The 18,158-nt window shown below is 52.3% G+C and overlaps 4 protein-coding genes across 4 annotated transcripts; 1 reads left to right on the top strand and 3 right to left on the bottom strand.

The window, feature by feature from the left end:
- Nucleotides 1-3,102: 3,102 nt before the first annotated feature.
- Nucleotides 3,103-4,940, bottom strand: CH63R_04482 (D-isomer specific 2-hydroxyacid dehydrogenase; the record flags this gene model as incomplete). Its single annotated transcript, XM_018299457.1, has 8 exons — nt 3,103-3,131; nt 3,193-3,274; nt 3,333-3,391; nt 3,447-3,489; nt 3,544-3,653; nt 3,707-4,186; nt 4,248-4,555; nt 4,636-4,940. 8 exons carry the CDS (start codon nt 4,938-4,940, stop codon nt 3,103-3,105), a joined length of 1,416 nt encoding a protein of 471 aa, XP_018160703.1.
- A 1,861-nt stretch (nt 4,941-6,801) lies between these two features.
- Nucleotides 6,802-8,371, bottom strand: CH63R_04481 (Nucleosome assembly protein; the record flags this gene model as incomplete). The annotated part of the gene is made up of 5 exons (XM_018299456.1): nt 6,802-6,852; nt 6,933-7,252; nt 7,309-8,034; nt 8,120-8,199; nt 8,325-8,371. The coding sequence occupies 5 exons, from the start codon at nt 8,369-8,371 to the stop codon at nt 6,802-6,804; spliced, it is 1,224 nt and encodes a 407-aa protein (XP_018160702.1).
- Nucleotides 8,372-9,961: 1,590 nt separating this feature from the next.
- Nucleotides 9,962-17,013, top strand: CH63R_04480 (Cation-transporting ATPase; the record flags this gene model as incomplete). Its single annotated transcript, XM_018299455.1, has 22 exons — nt 9,962-10,096; nt 10,163-10,651; nt 10,764-11,108; nt 11,162-11,296; nt 11,349-11,415; nt 11,478-11,615; nt 11,676-12,598; nt 12,649-12,802; nt 12,853-13,221; nt 13,271-13,353; nt 13,404-13,538; nt 13,591-13,823; nt 13,875-13,998; nt 14,049-14,094; nt 14,150-14,300; nt 14,361-14,509; nt 15,482-15,622; nt 15,697-16,057; nt 16,153-16,357; nt 16,423-16,538; nt 16,600-16,738; nt 16,819-17,013. 22 exons carry the CDS (start codon nt 9,962-9,964, stop codon nt 17,011-17,013), a joined length of 4,833 nt encoding a protein of 1,610 aa, XP_018160701.1.
- Nucleotides 17,014-17,221: 208 nt separating this feature from the next.
- Nucleotides 17,222-17,989, bottom strand: CH63R_04479 (uncharacterized protein; the record flags this gene model as incomplete). Its single annotated transcript, XM_018299454.1, has 5 exons — nt 17,222-17,262; nt 17,328-17,352; nt 17,426-17,780; nt 17,918-17,925; nt 17,987-17,989. The coding sequence occupies 5 exons, from the start codon at nt 17,987-17,989 to the stop codon at nt 17,222-17,224; spliced, it is 432 nt and encodes a 143-aa protein (XP_018160700.1).
- Nucleotides 17,990-18,158: the final 169 nt, after the last annotated feature.

Genomic DNA, 18,158 nt, shown 5'->3' with positions numbered 1-18,158 from the left:
GAGGAAGGATGGGCCAGCCTGGGTGTGATCGAGTCCGGTATGGTCTGGTAGAAGATGGGTTGGCAAATAGGACAACTGAGACCACAATGTTGGATGCTCGGTGCTCAACAGCGGCCAACGGGTATATGTCCAAAGCTGTGAGCTGCCTGCTGGGGAGGTGTGAGTAGATTGCACAAAGATGCAGAGTTGTAGGTGGACGGCGATAGATAGATCAATGGCAGTTGTGAGAGAAAGGGGAGGAGGAAAAGGGTAAGCCCAGGCTACCTGGTGCAAGTGGAAGAGATCTGGACAACTTTTTGAGGTTCCAACAGACAGGGGCTCTGAGGAAAAACACCAGGAGAGAGAATGGACCAGGGGATGGACAAGAGGGACAAGCGCACTGATGCTTGGTAGTGCTTTTTAGTGGTGTTGGGGGCACTGGCAGTGCTCCTGGGATTGCTATTGCTAGCTGTGAGCGCTACAAAACCTGTGTACATGCATACAGGCATGCCGCAAGAAGGGAGAGTGCACTGTTGTACATCCCTCAAGCATCTATTTACCTAGGAGATCTCTGTTCTTAACGTACCACTTCCACGTGTCTAGGTCTAGGTATAAGATACTTAGGTTTCTAGGTACATTACAGCCAAGTGTGACATTAGTCCACTGTGTTCTGTGCTTTGTGTGGCAGGTGAGTAGGTAACACATACATGGTTGGCTGGCTGCACACTGAGTGGTCCCCTATTCCCCTTCCCTCTCCCGAAGGTGGCAATATGCAACAAGGGATGTAATTGTAAGGCAGATAAGTAAGTAGTTAAACGTGTTGCAGGGAAAACATAACTGAATCAGCCATTAGTTTTTACTTGAAGGCGGGAAGGTTAGAAAAGGGGGAGCCAAAGTGCCTGACCTAGTATTTAGTTTTTTTGACTCTGCAGTGTACCTCACCTAACAGAGCAGTGCATTTTGGCGTTTGTACCATTGCTGGCGCTGGCGCGCATATCAGCCCCTCTCCTCCAAGTACCTATCTTCAGTTGTCGGCTGTCTGACTTGAGACACACGATGAACTGGCCCCCCTTTTAATGGCTCGAAAGGGGACGAGGGGCTGGATCCAGAGCAGCAGACAGTGCGACAGCAAATGAAGAGCAATGCCGTTCGCTTGCCATTGGGGAACGATCTTCTCTATTGGAATTTGGAGGCAGAGAGATGGTAAAGCTGAGCATTGCTCCAAACTCCCAATGAAGGCTTTCTTCCCACTTGCTACTGCTTTCACTTCCTACGGACCATGGTAGTTCCTTTGATACACACATGGCTGTGGATGGAACGGGAGGGGAATGGCCCGCCAGTAGCGTAGCCTTGACACCGTCTTCTAAGGGCATGGTACCATAGGTGGTTCAAATAACCCGACCAAAATAATAATCCTCTGATGTTGCTCATCCCTGGCTGTTGTTGGATATAAAAGGACAACAGGCGAAACGACTGGCTGGTCCTGCGTCGATCGACCATGCCAGGGTAAACACAACAAGTCCCCCTTACCCTTTCCTCTACAGCCACGTCTATGCCAATCCAGTTTTGCCCCATCGCCGGTCACTTTCTAGGCTTCTTAACCGACTGCGCGCAAGTTAGAGTGCCACATGAGTCGTAAAGACGGGTTGGTTAGCGGGCGCAGGCCATTTGACCTCGGCTTGCCCAGAAAGCAAAGAGAAGAAAGAAAAGACGAAACAGCCAACACCCTTAACCTTCTCCTGGTCTGTTGAGCTTAACGTCGCCGGCGTCAGGGTTTCTTACTTTCGCCGAGGAACCACCAACAGAAAGCCTTGCAAACCTTTCGTGGATCGTCCCAAGTTGCCAAACCAGACCACAGACAGAGCGCCCTTTCAGACTCTGACGCGTCGGATGACCAGGGACTTGCTGATTGGCACAGCCCAGCATATTACATCAGACAGTTGTGAACATCTGTCGCTCTGTATGCATTGTCATCTATTGCTTTTTTCTTCTTCCTCAGCCTAGCACAGGCATTTTGATTGTTGGAAATATGCTGCGTTGCACTAATGCCTGGGATCCTTCCCCTGATTCTGGCTGGGAAGATGATTGGAATGCACAGTGTATGCCTTCAGCCAGTTCCCCTTCTGTTCTGTTGTCTTTCCAACCCTGACTTCTCAAGGCCCCCTTTTCTTTCTTCCCCCCATCCTCGCCCCACCCCCCGAGGAAGGTTGCGCGCCCTCCTCCCGTTGTATCTGTACCGATATTATAATCTCATCTCAGTTCAGGACGTCCAGGGGGCGGTGCTCTCCGCCATGTGTAGCACTCCTATCTCGTACTTATTCGCCGTTGATCCCGACTGCTTCTCTATTGGCAACTCTCTGTTTTTCTCCCCCCTTTCAAGTCAAGTGGACGTGGCCTGACTGACGCATGGCTCTTGAACCACACCGGCCATGCACTGGCTACTCTTGGCAAACGTACACCCGCGTCAGACATGGAGATGGGATATGGCTCATGCCGTATGGTGGCCAGGCCGCCCGGTCCAAGGTCCGGGCTCGGATCCGCTGCATCACCACAATTTCCGCTCTTGCCTGCCCCTATCAACTTGGGCTGGTTGATCCCTGCATTTGATAGGTCCTTGATGCTTCTCCCGCTCCCTCACCGCCTTGCGATCCCATCGACTCTTCCCCAGCACCTACACACGACTCCAGTACTAAGACGCTTCAGCTACAAGATAGCTTTGTCATACCTTCACTCCCCATTGTATCCGTAAGTACTGACTGTTACATAATGCTAGCATCTTCGCAGTGGATCAACAAGGGTCAGTCGTCCTGCATCGGAGTATCCAAAACGCGACGCTTGTTACTAACGCGTCCAACCCGGTAAGCTTCCCAACCGACTTCAAATTTTTAATTTTTTATCTGCTCTGCCCAATCCGGCCGCTTCTTGTATATGTATACCGGCCTACTTTTGTATGTCTTCAAGTTGATGTGAATTCCGGTACTCCAATTGCCAAAGCGTTCAGGGGCCCTGCCGACATGTTGAAGTGATGTCTTGCACTGCAAAGCCTCGCCCGCCGCTATCATGAATCCAAATTCTCCAACGCAACGCCCCTTCACCCCAGTGCCATAATTGCCATGTCCAATCCTAGTACAGAACACGGGTCAAAATGCGCGCTGTCATGTGTGTGTCAGCAAGTTCGTCTTTATCCTCACGGGAGTAATCCCTGGCACTCACAGCTGAGAGAATCCAGTCCATCGGAAATCTCCTTGATGTCGTCGGTCTTGACACTGCTGACATCGGCCATCAGGTAGGCAATCTATCTCCATGTTAGCAACGAGACCTTGCTCCGGGCTGACTTTTGGCGTGAGACTAACATCGCCCTTGCTGTCGGAAATTTGTTTGTCGACGTTGTGGTTGCCAAGAATCTCGTTGACTGTCACTAGTTAGCAAATATTAAGGCCAAGGCCGAAGCTGTTGTCATTATTTACCTCTGCGCAAGACACCAGGAACGTTTCGGTGAATGTAGATGACCTGTTTGCCTCAGTAAGCTAGGCCGGCACACATTCTACACCAATGAATACTTACACGAGCGTGTTCAGGCTCGTCCAGAGTCAGCGATCTCAGGTTGACCTCGGGCAAGTTCACACTGTTGAGGGTGACACCCTGGTTAATGTAGCGCACGAGCGCCTCGGCAACTGGTTCAGGTCAGCATCGACGCAGATCTGATATCACAATGAGATTGTTTTACCTTCGACACCGATAGCTCGCTGAGCCTCCTCAGTCGAACCACCAATGTGGGGTGTCAAGATGATGTTGTTCAAGCTACGCAGGTCCTCGCCCCATGAGTTGAGCGAGCTGTTGAAGTAGTCGCCATTGGCTGCCGGCTCATTGGGGTAGACGTCGAGAGCAGCGCCAGCAATCTTGCCGGAGCGCATGGCGTTGATAAGAGCCTGTATATCAACGACGCTGCCACGGCTGGCATTGATAAGGTAAGCGCCGGTCTTCATCTTCTCTAGCTGAGCAGTGGAAATCATGTTCTTGGTCTCTGGGAGCTCCGGCACGTGCAGGGTGACAAAGTCGGCCTCCTCGAGCAAGTTTTCTAGGGTGGGCACTTGTCTCGAGGTACCTAGGGCCATGAGGTTGACGGTATCATAGTACACAACGTTCATGCCCATGGCCTCGGCCAAAACGGACAACTGAGAGCCAATGTGGCCATAACCGACAATGCCTGGTCGCAAGTCAGTCTAGCCAGTCACTGGGTTGATACGGCGAATAGAGAGCACACATACCAAGAGTTTTCCCGCGGATTTCCCAGCACTTAGCGCTGACCTTGTTCCATGTGCCCCGGTGCATTTCGTTGGAACGGTCACCGAGCTGACGGGCCAGAGTGATGATCTCGGCAATGACAAGCTCCGCGACACTGCGCGAGTTGGCGAAGGGAGAATTGAAGACGGCAATACCGTGGGCAGCAGCATATTCGAGATCAACCTGGTTGGTGCCGATGCAGAAGCAACCAATGACAAGCAAGTTCTTGGCTTCGCGCAGGACCTTCTCGGTTAACTTGGTCTTGGAGCGAATGCCAATGACATGCACGTCCCTGACGAGTTATTTGGTATGAGCACAAGTGTTCTCCTCTCGGTTTGCTTGTTGAGCTATGGTGCAAGGGAAGGCGCCTACCGGATCTTCTCGATGAGCTGGTCTTCGGGCAAGGAGGTCTTGAGAGCCTCGACCTGGTAGCCCTGTTCGGTAAGGATGTCCTTGCCGGTCTGGTTTACATTCTCGAGAAGCAGGATCTTGATATCCTGTGTGTCGAAGGGTTTCAGAAGCTTGGGGGCAGGTCTCCGGGTCAACGCAGCACCAGCAAAGCTGGAAGGGGGGGACTGGAAAGTGGCTGTGGGCGACGTTGACAGACCCAGACTGGCAGAGACTTCGAGCTGCTTGCTGTGGGCAGAGACGCCGGCGATATCCTGTGCTGAGGCCATGATGCGTGAGTTGCGTATATGTGTGTGTGTGTGTGTGTGTGTGTCTGTTCGGTGACTGTAAAGTCGATGGAGGGGCAATGCGATTTTTTGATGCGGGGCAGAGAGAAGAACACCAAGGTGACTCAACTGGACGCGTTCAGTCTGTAAGGCGTGTGACAAAGATGACCGGCTGATACAGGAGGCGACGAGACAGAAATTACCAATTGATGACAACTAGAAGTGAGGTGAGATGACAGTTGAACGTGTGGCCTGGGAGAGAGAAGCTTTAAAAAGGCACAGCCAAAATGACGCAGGACGTGAACGGGAGGGAGGTGACGGATGTACTGTAAAAACTGAAGGGGGAGGTACCGACCATCGATGTACCTTCTCTAGGCTTTAGCACATAAATGTACATAACCCTGCATTGCTTGTGAGGTTGTTAACATGCCCAAGCAGGTAAGGAATGACCCAGCGAGGCAGACCCCGACATTGTGGGCTAGTGGTCCGGGATTCCACTGCCGCAATGAGACATCGTCCTGACACTGTGCTTGGAGCAATGCTCGACCTCGAAATGGCGCCATACTCACTAGCCAGCTTGAGTACCTGTTGTTGCTCACACAGTGACCACAGTCCGATTCTGAGGGCGGAGCGGGCCCGAAGACGGCACAACCTCTCAAGGTCTCGGCAGTCGGTCGCGGGCTCTGGAGGAAAAGACTGACACCAGCCCAGCAGCTGCCCGACCTTTACTACCCCAGGGAGCAGCTTGAGCCACTTGCTCCAGCATCGGAGGGCAGGAGAGAAAACTTTTCCCAGCGCCGACACGGAGACACACCGCACCACGCAGCACCGAACGCATGGGACCGACTGGCCAAGAGCCACATATCTCGAGTGGGTCACGGCCTTTTTGAAGATTTGACCGACGCATTACACCTTCATGTAACGGATACACTGCAACATAGGTAGGTAGTTTAACTCATTGATATGCCCGAGATGCCGGTATTGGATCAGCTACCGCCACGGCTTGCCTGCAACGCCAGACTGTGCGTTCTTCATGGTCCATACATACAACAAGAGATTCGGGTGTTGTGAATTCATGATGCGATACAACCTGCAACCTGACAAATTGCCAATGTCGCAACTTGAAAATGACTAATTCAACGACCGCTCCGACTGTGTCACGCCCCAGTCTGGCCGTGCCGCGACGTCCGCCTCCGACATCTAAAATAATTCAAACGGAGTTTCCATCTTGGTCGCACCCGCAGCGAGTCCCGTATCCGACATCCTCACTATCGTTTGATCCATCGGACTCGCGTCGCTTGGACCGGAGCACATCATGATATCTTTCCCTGGCCATATTTGTCCCCCACGTGGCTGCTGCCGCTTGGCAAGCTCAGCAATGCTGCGCTGTCCTCAGGTTTCGTATGATTGTCTGGCAACTCCATGCGTACAAGAGGGAACGAATACTGGATTGACTCGTTTCCTGTCTACTAATTGCGTGGCTGGTCCCGGATATCCCCAGGTGCCTTACATGGAAAGGAACTCAAAACATCCAGTCTACGGATCCCCGTTTTAGCAGCAACGTACAGCATCATTCATGGCCAGGACGTAAGCAGTCGTTTCGTCCAACAAAAAAAGAAAAGAAAAAAGGGTCTGGGACCGAAATATCAATTACCATCTATCAAGCAGGAGCCCCATCCGTCGGGGGCTGCTCTGCTTGGCCCGTTCCTCAACGCGGGATGCTGGGCCTTGTGCAAAGTGTAACGTAGCCACCACCGCGCCCCTGTCGGCGCGAGAGAGCCATTGCCGGACCATCACATTTTTCCCGACCCAGATTGTCATGACCATGAAGACCTAGCAATAAACCGAACTGTGCTTGCGTCGCTCAACTCTGCTTGCACTCGGCCGCCTCCTGCTTGGGTTTGCCGGTGTCATCCTGCGCCAGCCGTTAACAGGTATCCTGCGATCTTTCCCACGTACGGCTTGGTGATACAGGGGAAGAAAAGGGCCACTTACATCGTCCTCAGATTCCTCGTCATCATCACCGCCCTCGCTGAGATCATCCTCGTCCTCGTCGTCCTCGTCGTCGTAGTCACCCTCCAGGTCGTCGTCATCCAGCTCCTCAAAGGCCAATGCCTCGCCAGTGAACCAGTCGATCGCACGCGGAATAAGCTTTTCTTTGATGTCCTCGCCAAGCTGGTAGTCGAGCTCGAGACGCTCCTCAATGTCGGAGGCAGCGTCATCGTCCTCATCGGTAGGGGCTTGAGGCGGGGAAAAGAAGTTGAAGAAAGACTCAGTGGGTACCGTCTTTTTGACGATACGGGTCTGCTTGGTGTCTGCTTCCGAGATTAGCGGCCACATAATGACGAGCTACGATTCCCGCAAAACTTACTCTTGTTTCTCTGCTTCTTGCTCTCAACTCTGACCGTGAGATCCTTGCCCTCCTTCCACTCAATCTTGTCACCCTCGGCGTGGTCGTAGATGAAGTCGCCGCCATAACCGCTCTCGTTCTGGTAGAAGTAGGTCTTGGTGATGGTCTTGTTGGTGAAGAACTCGTTCTCGGCGAACTCAAAGATGAGGCGGAAACCAGGCTTATCGAGATATTCCATGCGAATATCGACAAGGTGCTTGAGTGCGGCCTCGTCGCGGTCGGTAATCATCTCGGCAAGGGAGATCTGGTTCTTCATGGCGGACAGCCAGAACTCAGGGATACCAGAGACAGGCTCAGACGACTCGGCGGGCTTATCGGCCTTCTCGTCCTTCTCAGCCTCCTCAATCTCGTCTTCCTCTTCATCTTCCTCCTCGCCGGCCTTGATCTCCTCCTCGGAAGGCTCAGAGCCTCCATTAACAATCTTGGCACGCTTCTCGTAGAGAGGGGTGAATTTGGCGAAGTACTTCTTCTCAAGCTGGAGAACCTCCTCCTGAAACTCGGCCTCGAGCTTGGAGTGCTCCTTCTGGATACCCTTCAGGCCGGCAACACGACGGCGCACCTGAGGGGGCAACGATTCGACGTAACCGGAGGATCGGCCGACGAGAGAACCGAGTCTTCCCTGAATCATCTGAACGAGTTTAGGGTTCTGGGCGAAAATGGAAGCGGCGGCGGCGCGATCGAAGTCCTCTGCAATCGGGGTATGTGTCAACAACGGATCGGCATAGAGATATGGCAAATTGGGAAGGGGTTTGAAAGAGGTCGGTTCACGTACCCTCCTTAATGCTGGCAACGCCAGGCTGCTGGGCATGCGACGAGATGGGCGCATTCTGAAGAGGGGTGTTCTGCGGCGTACTTGAGACAGAGGCGTCAGTTTTAACAATCAAGATTAAATCGGGGGGCATCGGTTGTCGGGGAGGTGAACGAAAGCGATGCGCAAGAAAGCGACCCCTCGCCACCCTGCAGGATTTGTTACTTACGGCGCAGTGGCCGGGTCGAGGCGCTTGTTGCGAATAGGCTCAGCCATGATGTGCGTTCAACTCGTCTTTCTCGTGGGTGAGAGGGATGGAGTGAAGATGCGAGAGGGGGATGATAGAAATTCCCTGGCTGCTTTTTGGGGGGGCTGAAGTTGATGGAGTTGACAGGGCAGGAGACGAGGGTGCCGAGAGTGGTAGGTTGGAGATGTGCAGTCGACTTTATTCTGGTGGGGGGAGGCAATGTGCGGGCAGGCGGTGTTGGAAAAAAAAATTGGGAGAGGCGTTTCCTCCTCCGTTGGGGCGGATACCGCAAGTCGCGCAACCGCCTGGTACTCTGGCCATGGCTAGGCGGGCACAGCGGGTAGTGGACTGCCAATGGGTTCCATGTCGGCAATGGTGGTGTGTAGGGAGGGTGCGCCCGGGGTAGGCGCCTCACTAAGAAGCCAAGCTAAGCGGGCTAGCACCTTCCATGCTTTCATCACCACCAATCCTCTCTGGGTTGCCGGCCGGCAGGTAGTAGTAATGTACGTAAGCAGTAGAGACTGACTAACTTTGCGTGGCTAACATCTCTGAAGCAGTGAAAGTGTCAAGAAGTTCAACGGATATAATGAATTACTTCTTGCTCGAGGTATTGATATACGATGATCTCCTCCAAGAGCTGTCTGTGTTATTTAATGTCAGCCAAGCAGGGAAAGAGAATCCATCATTTACTTGGTGCTACACGACATGGGGCGTTATGATGGTGCATTACGATTACTTACCAACGGAGGGCAAAACGGAGGTTTTGCTGCCTCTTGTTCCCACTGTAAAAAGATAATCTGGCTACACTTTCCTCCTATGTCATTGTAATTCTTGTTCATCCTGTTCATTCTTCATTTGCCGTGCTTGCTCGTTTCGGACTTGGCCTGGGATGACCAGCCAGGTCCACCCAGTTACTGAGGTAGTATTGGCGAGCCCCTCTGATATCATCTTACCTTCCTAGGTACCTAAGTTCCAGTAGTGGTTGGAGGCTTTCTTCAATTCTGTTACCTAGGTATCAACCTAGTGAGAGATGGTGGCTACCAAATTGGACCACGCTTAATCGGTAATCGATAAGAGACCCGCTTCTATCTATGGCCAATCAGGCATCTTCTTTCCCCCTTCGTGCGGGCAAGTTTCCAAACTTAGCAGCTAGGTGCCTAGGTAGGTACCTCATCCTGCCAGTAGATTTCCCAACCTCAGGTCCGTACTTGTACCACACGCGACGTACTTTTGAAGCGCTAACTTCCCATCAGTGTAATTCAATGGGGCGGCGACTGCACCTGATTTTCGTTGCTAAGTTGCAAGCTCGAGTCGCAGAACCAACTTCATAGCGCTGACCCAGACCTCGCGACATCTGCGTCTTGCCTCGTCTGTGCCAAAGTTCGTCATCATCACCGTTCCCATCGAACCCTGCAGCTGCATAGGTCGCAGCTCTTCAAGCTTCCTCGGCCATATCTCTTGACTTGCTGCTATGCGCCTTGTCCTCTTCGCGTACACCACAGTCCCTCCTCAGCCGAATCTTTATCCTATCGCTCGACAAATACACTCGCTTCGTATCCCTCGAGCTGGAAAGCTCCATTCCGTTGCAGCGACTAGGTCGCACTGAGAAAGTCGCCAACATGTCGGTTCCAAGGGAGAATGGGCACCAGCGTGCCTCGCCAGCGTCGAGAAACGGCCACGCACCGCTGTACCGGCTCAACTCGAACCAGAGCAGTACGAGCATATTTGAAGAGGTGGAAATGGCACATGATGAGGTTAGACCAGCTGTCCTCTATACGCATCACCAAGTACCCGTCAATGCTGACCATGGATGCGCATAGCTTTTCTCTGGCCCGATCGCCGAAAGTCTTCCCACCAGCGTTTCCGCTTTCTCCCATCGCCGACCTCGTGCGGACTCCACGACGAGTTTTGCGTACTACCAGGACGAGCCCTCTCCCTCTCCCTCGTTTGAAGACGAACGCCGAAGTCTGTCCGACGTCGGGGATTTTGCCTTTGGTGACGAGGACGAAAGCGACATCGACGTCGAGAACGGCAATGAAGTTAACGACTACATGATTCAACATCGGCGGTCTTCGACACACTCGAGATCCTCGGTCCATGCCCGCCTTTTGCGTCGAGACAGTGCGACGACCAACAAGAGTCTGGGCGGAGACCGCCTAAGTCAGAAGGTTTACATGGTGAACGAGGACTTGACAGTTGCCATTGCTGGCTTCCGAACTAGCCGCTTAGGTTTTGCCGCTTATGCAGCACTCTGTCTTTCAACGCTTGGTCTTGCATGGCTGTTGTTGAGATGGCTCCCTCGCTGGCAAGTGAGGCTATTGGGGAAACCGTTCCCACTAGCTGAGTGTGATTGGGTGGTGGTTGAGGCAAGATACCGTTGCGCCTTACCGGCTGAATAAATGACTGACTTGACTTGCACAGAATCAATGGGGAGAATTCGTCGTGATGGACGTGGACAAGAAAATGTACGGGAGACCCATGTCCACCATCTTTGGCTCCAACGAAAAGGACTATGCGATGGACGATGAATACGATCCCATCATCGCCGAGCTGCGAATGCTGAATTATCGTTACGTTCGGCTGTACTTCAATCAGCAGAAGGACAGGTTTGTCATGTTCAACGGATGGGTGGATCCGAACTGGACCGATCCCCGTGCCGCCCGTGCCGGTATAGACAGTGATGAGAAGGGTGTACGAGAGGTTGTCTTTGGTAACAACCTCATTGACATTGAGCAAAAGTCGATACCGCAATTGCTTGTGGATGAGGTAGGCTTTATCCAATGTCGTTGGGCGACTAACACGATTGCTAATGCTCTCAGGTGTTCCATCCCTTTTACGTATTCCAGATTGCTAGCCTGATTCTCTGGTCTCTCGACGAATACTACTACTACGCCGTTGCCATCTTCTTGATGTCATTCGGCAGCATCGCGACAACCCTCATCGAAACCCGGGCAGTAAGTTGGAAACTACACTATTTGATGTTCCCTTATATGCTAATATGTCCAGACTATGAAAAGACTTCGCGAAATTTCTCGCTTTGAGTGCGACGTGCGAGTTCTTCGTAATGGGTTCTGTGAGTAACATAGTGATCGTTCATGGCAATCGTTGCAAATGCCCTATAGACCATTCTAACAGCCAAAGGGCGATACGTGCCTTCGAGCGAGCTCGTACCCGGCGATGTATACGAAGTCAGCGACCCCAACCTGACCCAATTCCCAAGCGATGGTTTACTCCTCAGCGGCGATTGCATCGTCAATGAGAGCATGCTCACAGGTAACTACTCACGCGGATTTCATCATTCGACTAGCGACTGTTGCTTACAATAAGACTCAGGCGAATCGGTGCCTGTCTCGAAGTCCCCAGCTACTGACGAGACCATGTACAACCTCGACTTGGCTGCGCCTACAGTATCGCCTGAGATTGCCAAGCACTTTCTCTTTTGCGGCACCAAGATCATTCGTGCTCGACGTCCCCAAGAAGACCGCGACGGGGATGCTGTCGCCCTCGCGCTTGTGGTTAGGACCGGGTTCAGTACCACAAAGGGCTCTCTCGTGCGATCCATGCTCTTCCCCAAACCCTCCGGCTTCAAGTTCTACCGAGATTCTTTCAGATACATCAGTGTCATGGCTGTGGTAGCTATGCTCGGCTTCATTGCGTCTTTCATCAACTTCCTGCGTTTGCACCTTGCCTGGCACCTCATCATTGTGCGCGCCCTGGATCTCATTACTATTGTGGTACCACCTGCGCTGCCCGCCACGCTCACGATCGGCACCAACTTTGCGCTCGGCCGGCTCAAGAAAAAGCAAATCTTCTGCATCAGCCCTCAACGTGTCAACGTCGGCGGCAAGCTTGACATAATGTGTTTTGATAAGACGGGCACCCTCACAGAAGACGGGTTGGATATTTTCGGCGTCCGAGTTGTCTCGCCGGCGACAGGCAAGTTCACAGCTGTATTAGAAGACCCGGCGTCTCTGGTACTTGACCAGGCCGGAGATTCAGCTCAGGCATCAAAGCTTAATGCTGCTTTGTTTACCATGGCAACCTGCCACTCGCTCCGATCTGTCGACGACGAGCTGATGGGAGACCCGCTTGATCTGAAGATGTTCGAGTTCACACGATGGTCTTTCGAGGAAGGCAGACAGCGTCCCAACGAGGTAGACGATCAAGACCAAGGCAGTCTCTCACCATCAGTCGCCAGACCCCCCATTGAACACAGTGATATACTACATCGTACCACTGCGAGGCGGGACCAATCGGTAGGTTAAAGGCTCATGTCCGGCGAAAAGATTCTAAAAGTTGTCGATAGGCACCGTTTGAGCTTGGAATCCTGAGGTCCTTTGAGTTTGTTTCTCAACTTCGAAGGGCGAGTGTCGTTGTCCGACAATTTGGCCAACAAAGTGGAGACGTATACGTCAAAGGTGCACCGGAATGCATGCGGGAGATCTGCCGCGAAGACAGTTGTACGTGGAGCAACAGCACCATTGAAGTGGTATCTCTCTGGGCTCCGCAGTCTTGCTAACTCTCTACTTCTTCTCCGTCAACACAGTTCCTATCGACTATGACGAACAGCTCGCATACTACACGCACAAGGGTTATCGTGTAATTGGCTGCGCTACTCGACATATCCCTAAGCTCAGTTGGGTGAAGGCTCAAAAAATGAGGCGGCACGAGGCAGAGTCCAATCTGGAGTTCATCGGCTTCATCATTTTTGAGAACAAGCTGAAACCAACCACAGCTGCGGTATTGACCGAGCTTTTGGAGTCCAACATCAGCACCACTATGGTAACCGGTGACAACATCTTGACAGCCATCAGCGTGGCTCGCGAATGCAATTTGATCAACAAGACGGCGCACTGCTTTGTCCCAAGATTCGCCGAAGGTAATTAGCAAATTCCGCCAAGTCAGGGCTATCTTCTAATTGTTGGTAGGCAACGCCGGTGACCCCAAGGCCAGACTTCAATGGGAAAGTATTGACAATGGTGCATTCCAGCTGAATGCGGATACCCTGCTGGTAAGCAAAGATCTCCAATTGTCGACACACTGGTCAACTAACCTTTGCAGCCAATGCCTCCCCCGGCCGACGTCGATGCGTCCCTGGCATACAACATCAATGACATTCGTAACTATTCATTGGCTGTCAGTGGCGAGGTTTTCCGGTGGATCGTTGATTTCGCATCTCCGTTGGTTTTGCAGAGAGTAAGTCGTCTTCCTCAGACCAGACTCTGGTATATTCTGCTCACAGTCATAGATGCTTGTCCGTGGTCGAGTATTCGCGCGGATGTCACCAGATGAGAAGCATGAGCTGGTTGAGAAGCTCCAAGGTATTGGATATTGTTGCGGATTTTGTGGTGACGGCGCGAACGATTGCGGCGCCCTCAAAGCGGCCGACGTCGGTATTTCGCTGTCAGAAGCGGAGGCTTCTGTCGCGGCCCCTTTCACATCGCGCGTCTTCGATATTGGATGTGTGCCTCAGGTCATCCGGTAAGCGTGGCAATACCTCGTCTTGGAGACACCCACTGACATTGATCTTAGCGAGGGACGCGCTGCGCTTGTGACGAGCTTCAGCTGTTTCAAGTATATGAGTTTGTACTCGGCCATCCAGTTCACGTCTGTCAGTTTTCTCTATGCGACGGCGTCAAATCTTGGTGACTTTCAGGTTCGTTATTGTGCTGCACTGCAAATATGCAACTGCTAACCAGCCTACAGTTCCTATTTATCGATCTGCTGTTGATTCTGCCGATTGCTATATTTAGTAAGTTAAGCCTACAGGAACACTTTCAAAATGGTATGCTAACGTGTATGTCAAGTGAGCTGGGCTGGACCGTTCCCTGTGCTGTCACAGAAACGACCAACTGCAGATCTTGTCTCCCGCAAGGTGCTTATTCCGCTGCTGGGCCAAATGGCCATTTGCATCATGGTACAAGCGATCGTCTACATGGCTGTGCGGGAGCAGCCTTGGTAAGCCCCCATCCCCCGCTAGTAAAGTTAAGCATGTCCAAGGTTGCTCACAAGAAACAGGTATATTCCACCCCGAATTGAACATGATAAGTCCAACATTAAGAATTCGGATAACACTGTTTTGTTCTTGGTATCCTGCTTTGAATATATCCTAGCGGGAGTGGTGCTCAACGCTGGCCCACCTTTTCGAGAGAAGGCGGTGAAGAACTGTTGGTACAGCTGATACGTTTCAACCGTCCAGTTTGCTAATTGCTATTAGGGCCATTCTTGGCGACAATTGCAACAACTCTTTTAATTACATTGTACATGATTCTTGGGCCTGCGCGTTCAGTACGGCACTTGATGCAGCTGACCAGGACAAGTTGGGACTTCAAGATTTTTATGATTATCTTGGGCGGCGTTTACCTGGCAGCGGCGTGGACATCGGAAAAGTACATCTTCCAGAAACTGGCTCGGGTAGCGGGGCATTTCAAAGAACGGGTTTTGAAAAAACCCAAACAAAGGAAGGAGTACAAAATCATCTTGGAGAACATGCAGATGTAGGAGAGCATGAGTTTCGTGACCGCCTCGAGGCCATTCCGTTCGGGCTGGTCAGGTCTGTAATGAGTTAGATCGCATAGCAACGGAGCTACTGACTCCTCACGGGCGCCTGATGGCTACTCTGCATCTGAGCTAAAATTAAAATAAATCAAAAACTCATACATGCGCAGTAATGGCATTTTGTTTGACATTTCCAAAGTTACCATGACCGTTTCTACATTGGGTGCTAGTTTGCTTTTCCCCTCTTGATATCGACCATAACAGTCAAATGAGATAACGCAGAAAAAGTGAATGGAAAATAGACGTGTCATTGATGATCCACAATGACCCGCATTCCGGCGCCGAGCTAGCCCAAGCGGGTCATCCGGCTCCGAGCCGCCGGGGGTGGTCGAGGCTGCATGGCTACCACCCCAACCAGACAATAGCGACGTAGTGTTGACCTGTTCCTTACTGCTTGAGGGAAACCGTTGATGTGCATCTAATCTTCAGCCTGCTAGCATCATACTTCATCTTGTGCCAATGAGCCTTGTTGACATACCCTCCATAGCACGCTCAACATCGTCATTGTGTTGCCTTGCATTTTCTCCTACCCTGTGTGCTTAGACACCGTTCCGGTTTCAAAGAATAACACCATACAACAGCTCCGAGCTCTGATCACGAAGGTGACCGCGATAAACATCGTGGTAACGACCCAGGACGGCCCAAGCACATTACTGGTCCTGATCATTACTATACAGGCCATCAGGTGTTTTCTCATCGACCAACACTGAGAATGAATATGGGTCAGTAGCAATATCCAGACGCTCCGCTCACGCCGGATAACTCCAGAACGCACTTTCTAAACACCATTGCCCAGACTGGATTCTCGACAGCGGCTACCTGCCCCATGCTGTCATCAGAATAGGCATTCGGCGGCAGCTTCAGGAGCGCCTTGTCTCCATCGCGAGCACGTCTCTCAGCCTTGAATACGAGCGCAAGATGACCTTTATTGAGAAATTGCGTACCCAACCCATCGCCATTGAGACCGCCGCAGCTAATAAACAACACTACGAGGTTGGAACCGGCGTCCTCGCCGCCTGCCTGGGTCCCCGCATGAAGTACTCGTGCTGTCTATATCCCAAAGGCGGCGAGACCCTGGCCCAGGCTGAGGTGGCTATGCTGCAGACCTATGTCGAAAAGGGTGGGTTGGAAGACGGCATGAGCATTCTGGACCTTGGGTCAGTCATCTCTTTCTGTCGTCTTGTTCACATCCTGCTGCCGTCGAGAGAGAATGAGATGTGTCAAACAGCCGAAACTGACCCGATGCTCGCAGCTGCGGTTGGGGATCAGGTGCACTCTACTTCGCCGAGGTACTCCCCAACTCCAAGGTCACGGCCTTTTCCAACTCCAAGACGCAAAAGGAGTACATCGACGCCAAGGCCAAGGAGAAGGGGCTGACGAACCTCACTGTTATCACGGGCAACGTAGTCGACTATGAGTTCGAGCAACAGTCGTTTGACCGAGTCGTTTCCATCGAGGTATGCATCCCTCATCGCTCACCCAGTCTCGGCGCTTAAACTCCAGCTGATGTAATGTCCAACAGCTGTTCGAGCACATGAAGAACTATGAGCTGCTCATGGCCAAGGTCGGGCGGGCTCTGAAACCCGGTGGCAAACTGTTTGTTCACATATTTGCCCACAAAACCACGCCGTATGACTAGTAGGTGACAGCAGCAACTTTCTCGTGCTGTCATGGCCATTGCTGACTTCGAAAACCCAAGCGAGGAGGGCTGGATGACGACGCACTTCTTCACAGGAGGTACTATGCCATCCACCGACCTGCTTCTCTTCTTCCAACAGGACCTCAAGATCCAAAAGCAATGGTGGGTCAACGGACAACACTACTCCAAGACATGCGAGGTTAGTCTTCCATTCTCTTCTCCCCGTCTTTACTCCTAAGTAAGGTGAAGAAGGGTCAGCAACTGATATCGACATTGCAGGACTGGCTGAGCGAGATGCTCTCACACAAGAAGGAGATTTGGCCGCACCTGGTTGAGACGTACGGGGAACAGGATGCCAGCGTGTGGTACAACCGGTGGCAGATCTTCTACATGGCATGCTCCGAGCTTTTCGCATACCAGGGTGGTGACACCTGGGGCGTGGCGCACTACCTCTTCGAGAAGCCCAGCAACTGAAAAGACGAACGTAGAATGGATCAAGTAATGGTTTGCGCCCGTCGTGGATTTAGTGTGTACCTGTAATAGAACAGCAATTCCTCCCCCCACCAAATGGGCGTATCCGCCTGTAGGCTCTAGAGTAGGAGATCCGTCCCCATTGCCGTCATCGCTTGTGCAAATCCCCGATTTACTTGCCCAAGCTATTCCCTCTCGCAGGATGTTTACTTCAGTGGTCCCAAGGGTGCTTCCAGCCCAACAACACAGGTCCTGTATATTATCAGTCAGAACATTAGGAGTGATGACGGTCATCCTGGGTGCAGGGTCAAACAAACCATCCTTCTTCGCGCGGTACATCAGCTGTAGAGTGCAGCATGTCAGTATGCCACAGGCTCTCACGGTGATTATGGAAAAGTAGAGGGAGAGGTCATACGAAGAACCACATGCCGGCGCCCAGGGCAGTTGCCGTGAAGCGGTAGACGCCGGGGACGTGAGGCGTCGGGGGCTTGGGGCCGGGGTACATGGTGAAGGTGGTCGTTTCGCTGCGGCGCGTCTCGTTCGCTTCGATGGGGAATGGGAGAGGATTTCCTGCAATTGCGATCGTCAGCAGTGCACTCGTGGGGTCAATCGGTTTGAATCCTGTTGACGGACGGACTTTGATTGTCGCCTTGTCCACTGGGCGCTCCAAACTTCGCTGGCACAGAACGTCGAGAAGCTCAAGTCGTGATGTGAGATGCCGGATGATAGAGCGTCGTTCGGGAGTGATAGTGTGGAAAGCGGATTTGAGCCTTGGATGCTTAGGTAAGTCAAACTGACCATGCAGAACGCAACAACGCCAAGCCAATGGCGAAAAGTGCATTTGGAGGCGTCCCCAGGCTCTGCTTTCGGTACGTGCCCTGAGGTAGGTAGGTACCTTATTACCTACCTAAGTACCTAAGTGGAGGTGGTCTGCAGCGGTGTCATGGCCGGTGTCCTGACTACTAGACCCACTGACCATCTTCTACCCGACCACTGCACAAAGGCATGTCCCCCTTGGCATCGGTTAGCGGTGTCAGTCCGCGACGTTGGGTCTACTCCCGATAAGCCCCAATTACGCAAGTCATCGCAACGTACCGTAGTTATAGCCACCTATCCCGTCAAATACCCAATATCCCTTCAACACCGTG

The sequence above is a fragment of the Colletotrichum higginsianum genome, chromosome 3 (genome assembly GCF_001672515.1).
Source record: "Colletotrichum higginsianum IMI 349063 chromosome 3, whole genome shotgun sequence".
Classification (NCBI taxonomy): Eukaryota; Fungi; Ascomycota; class Sordariomycetes; order Glomerellales; family Glomerellaceae; genus Colletotrichum; species Colletotrichum higginsianum.
This window is presented reverse-complemented; position numbering and strand designations above follow the sequence as displayed.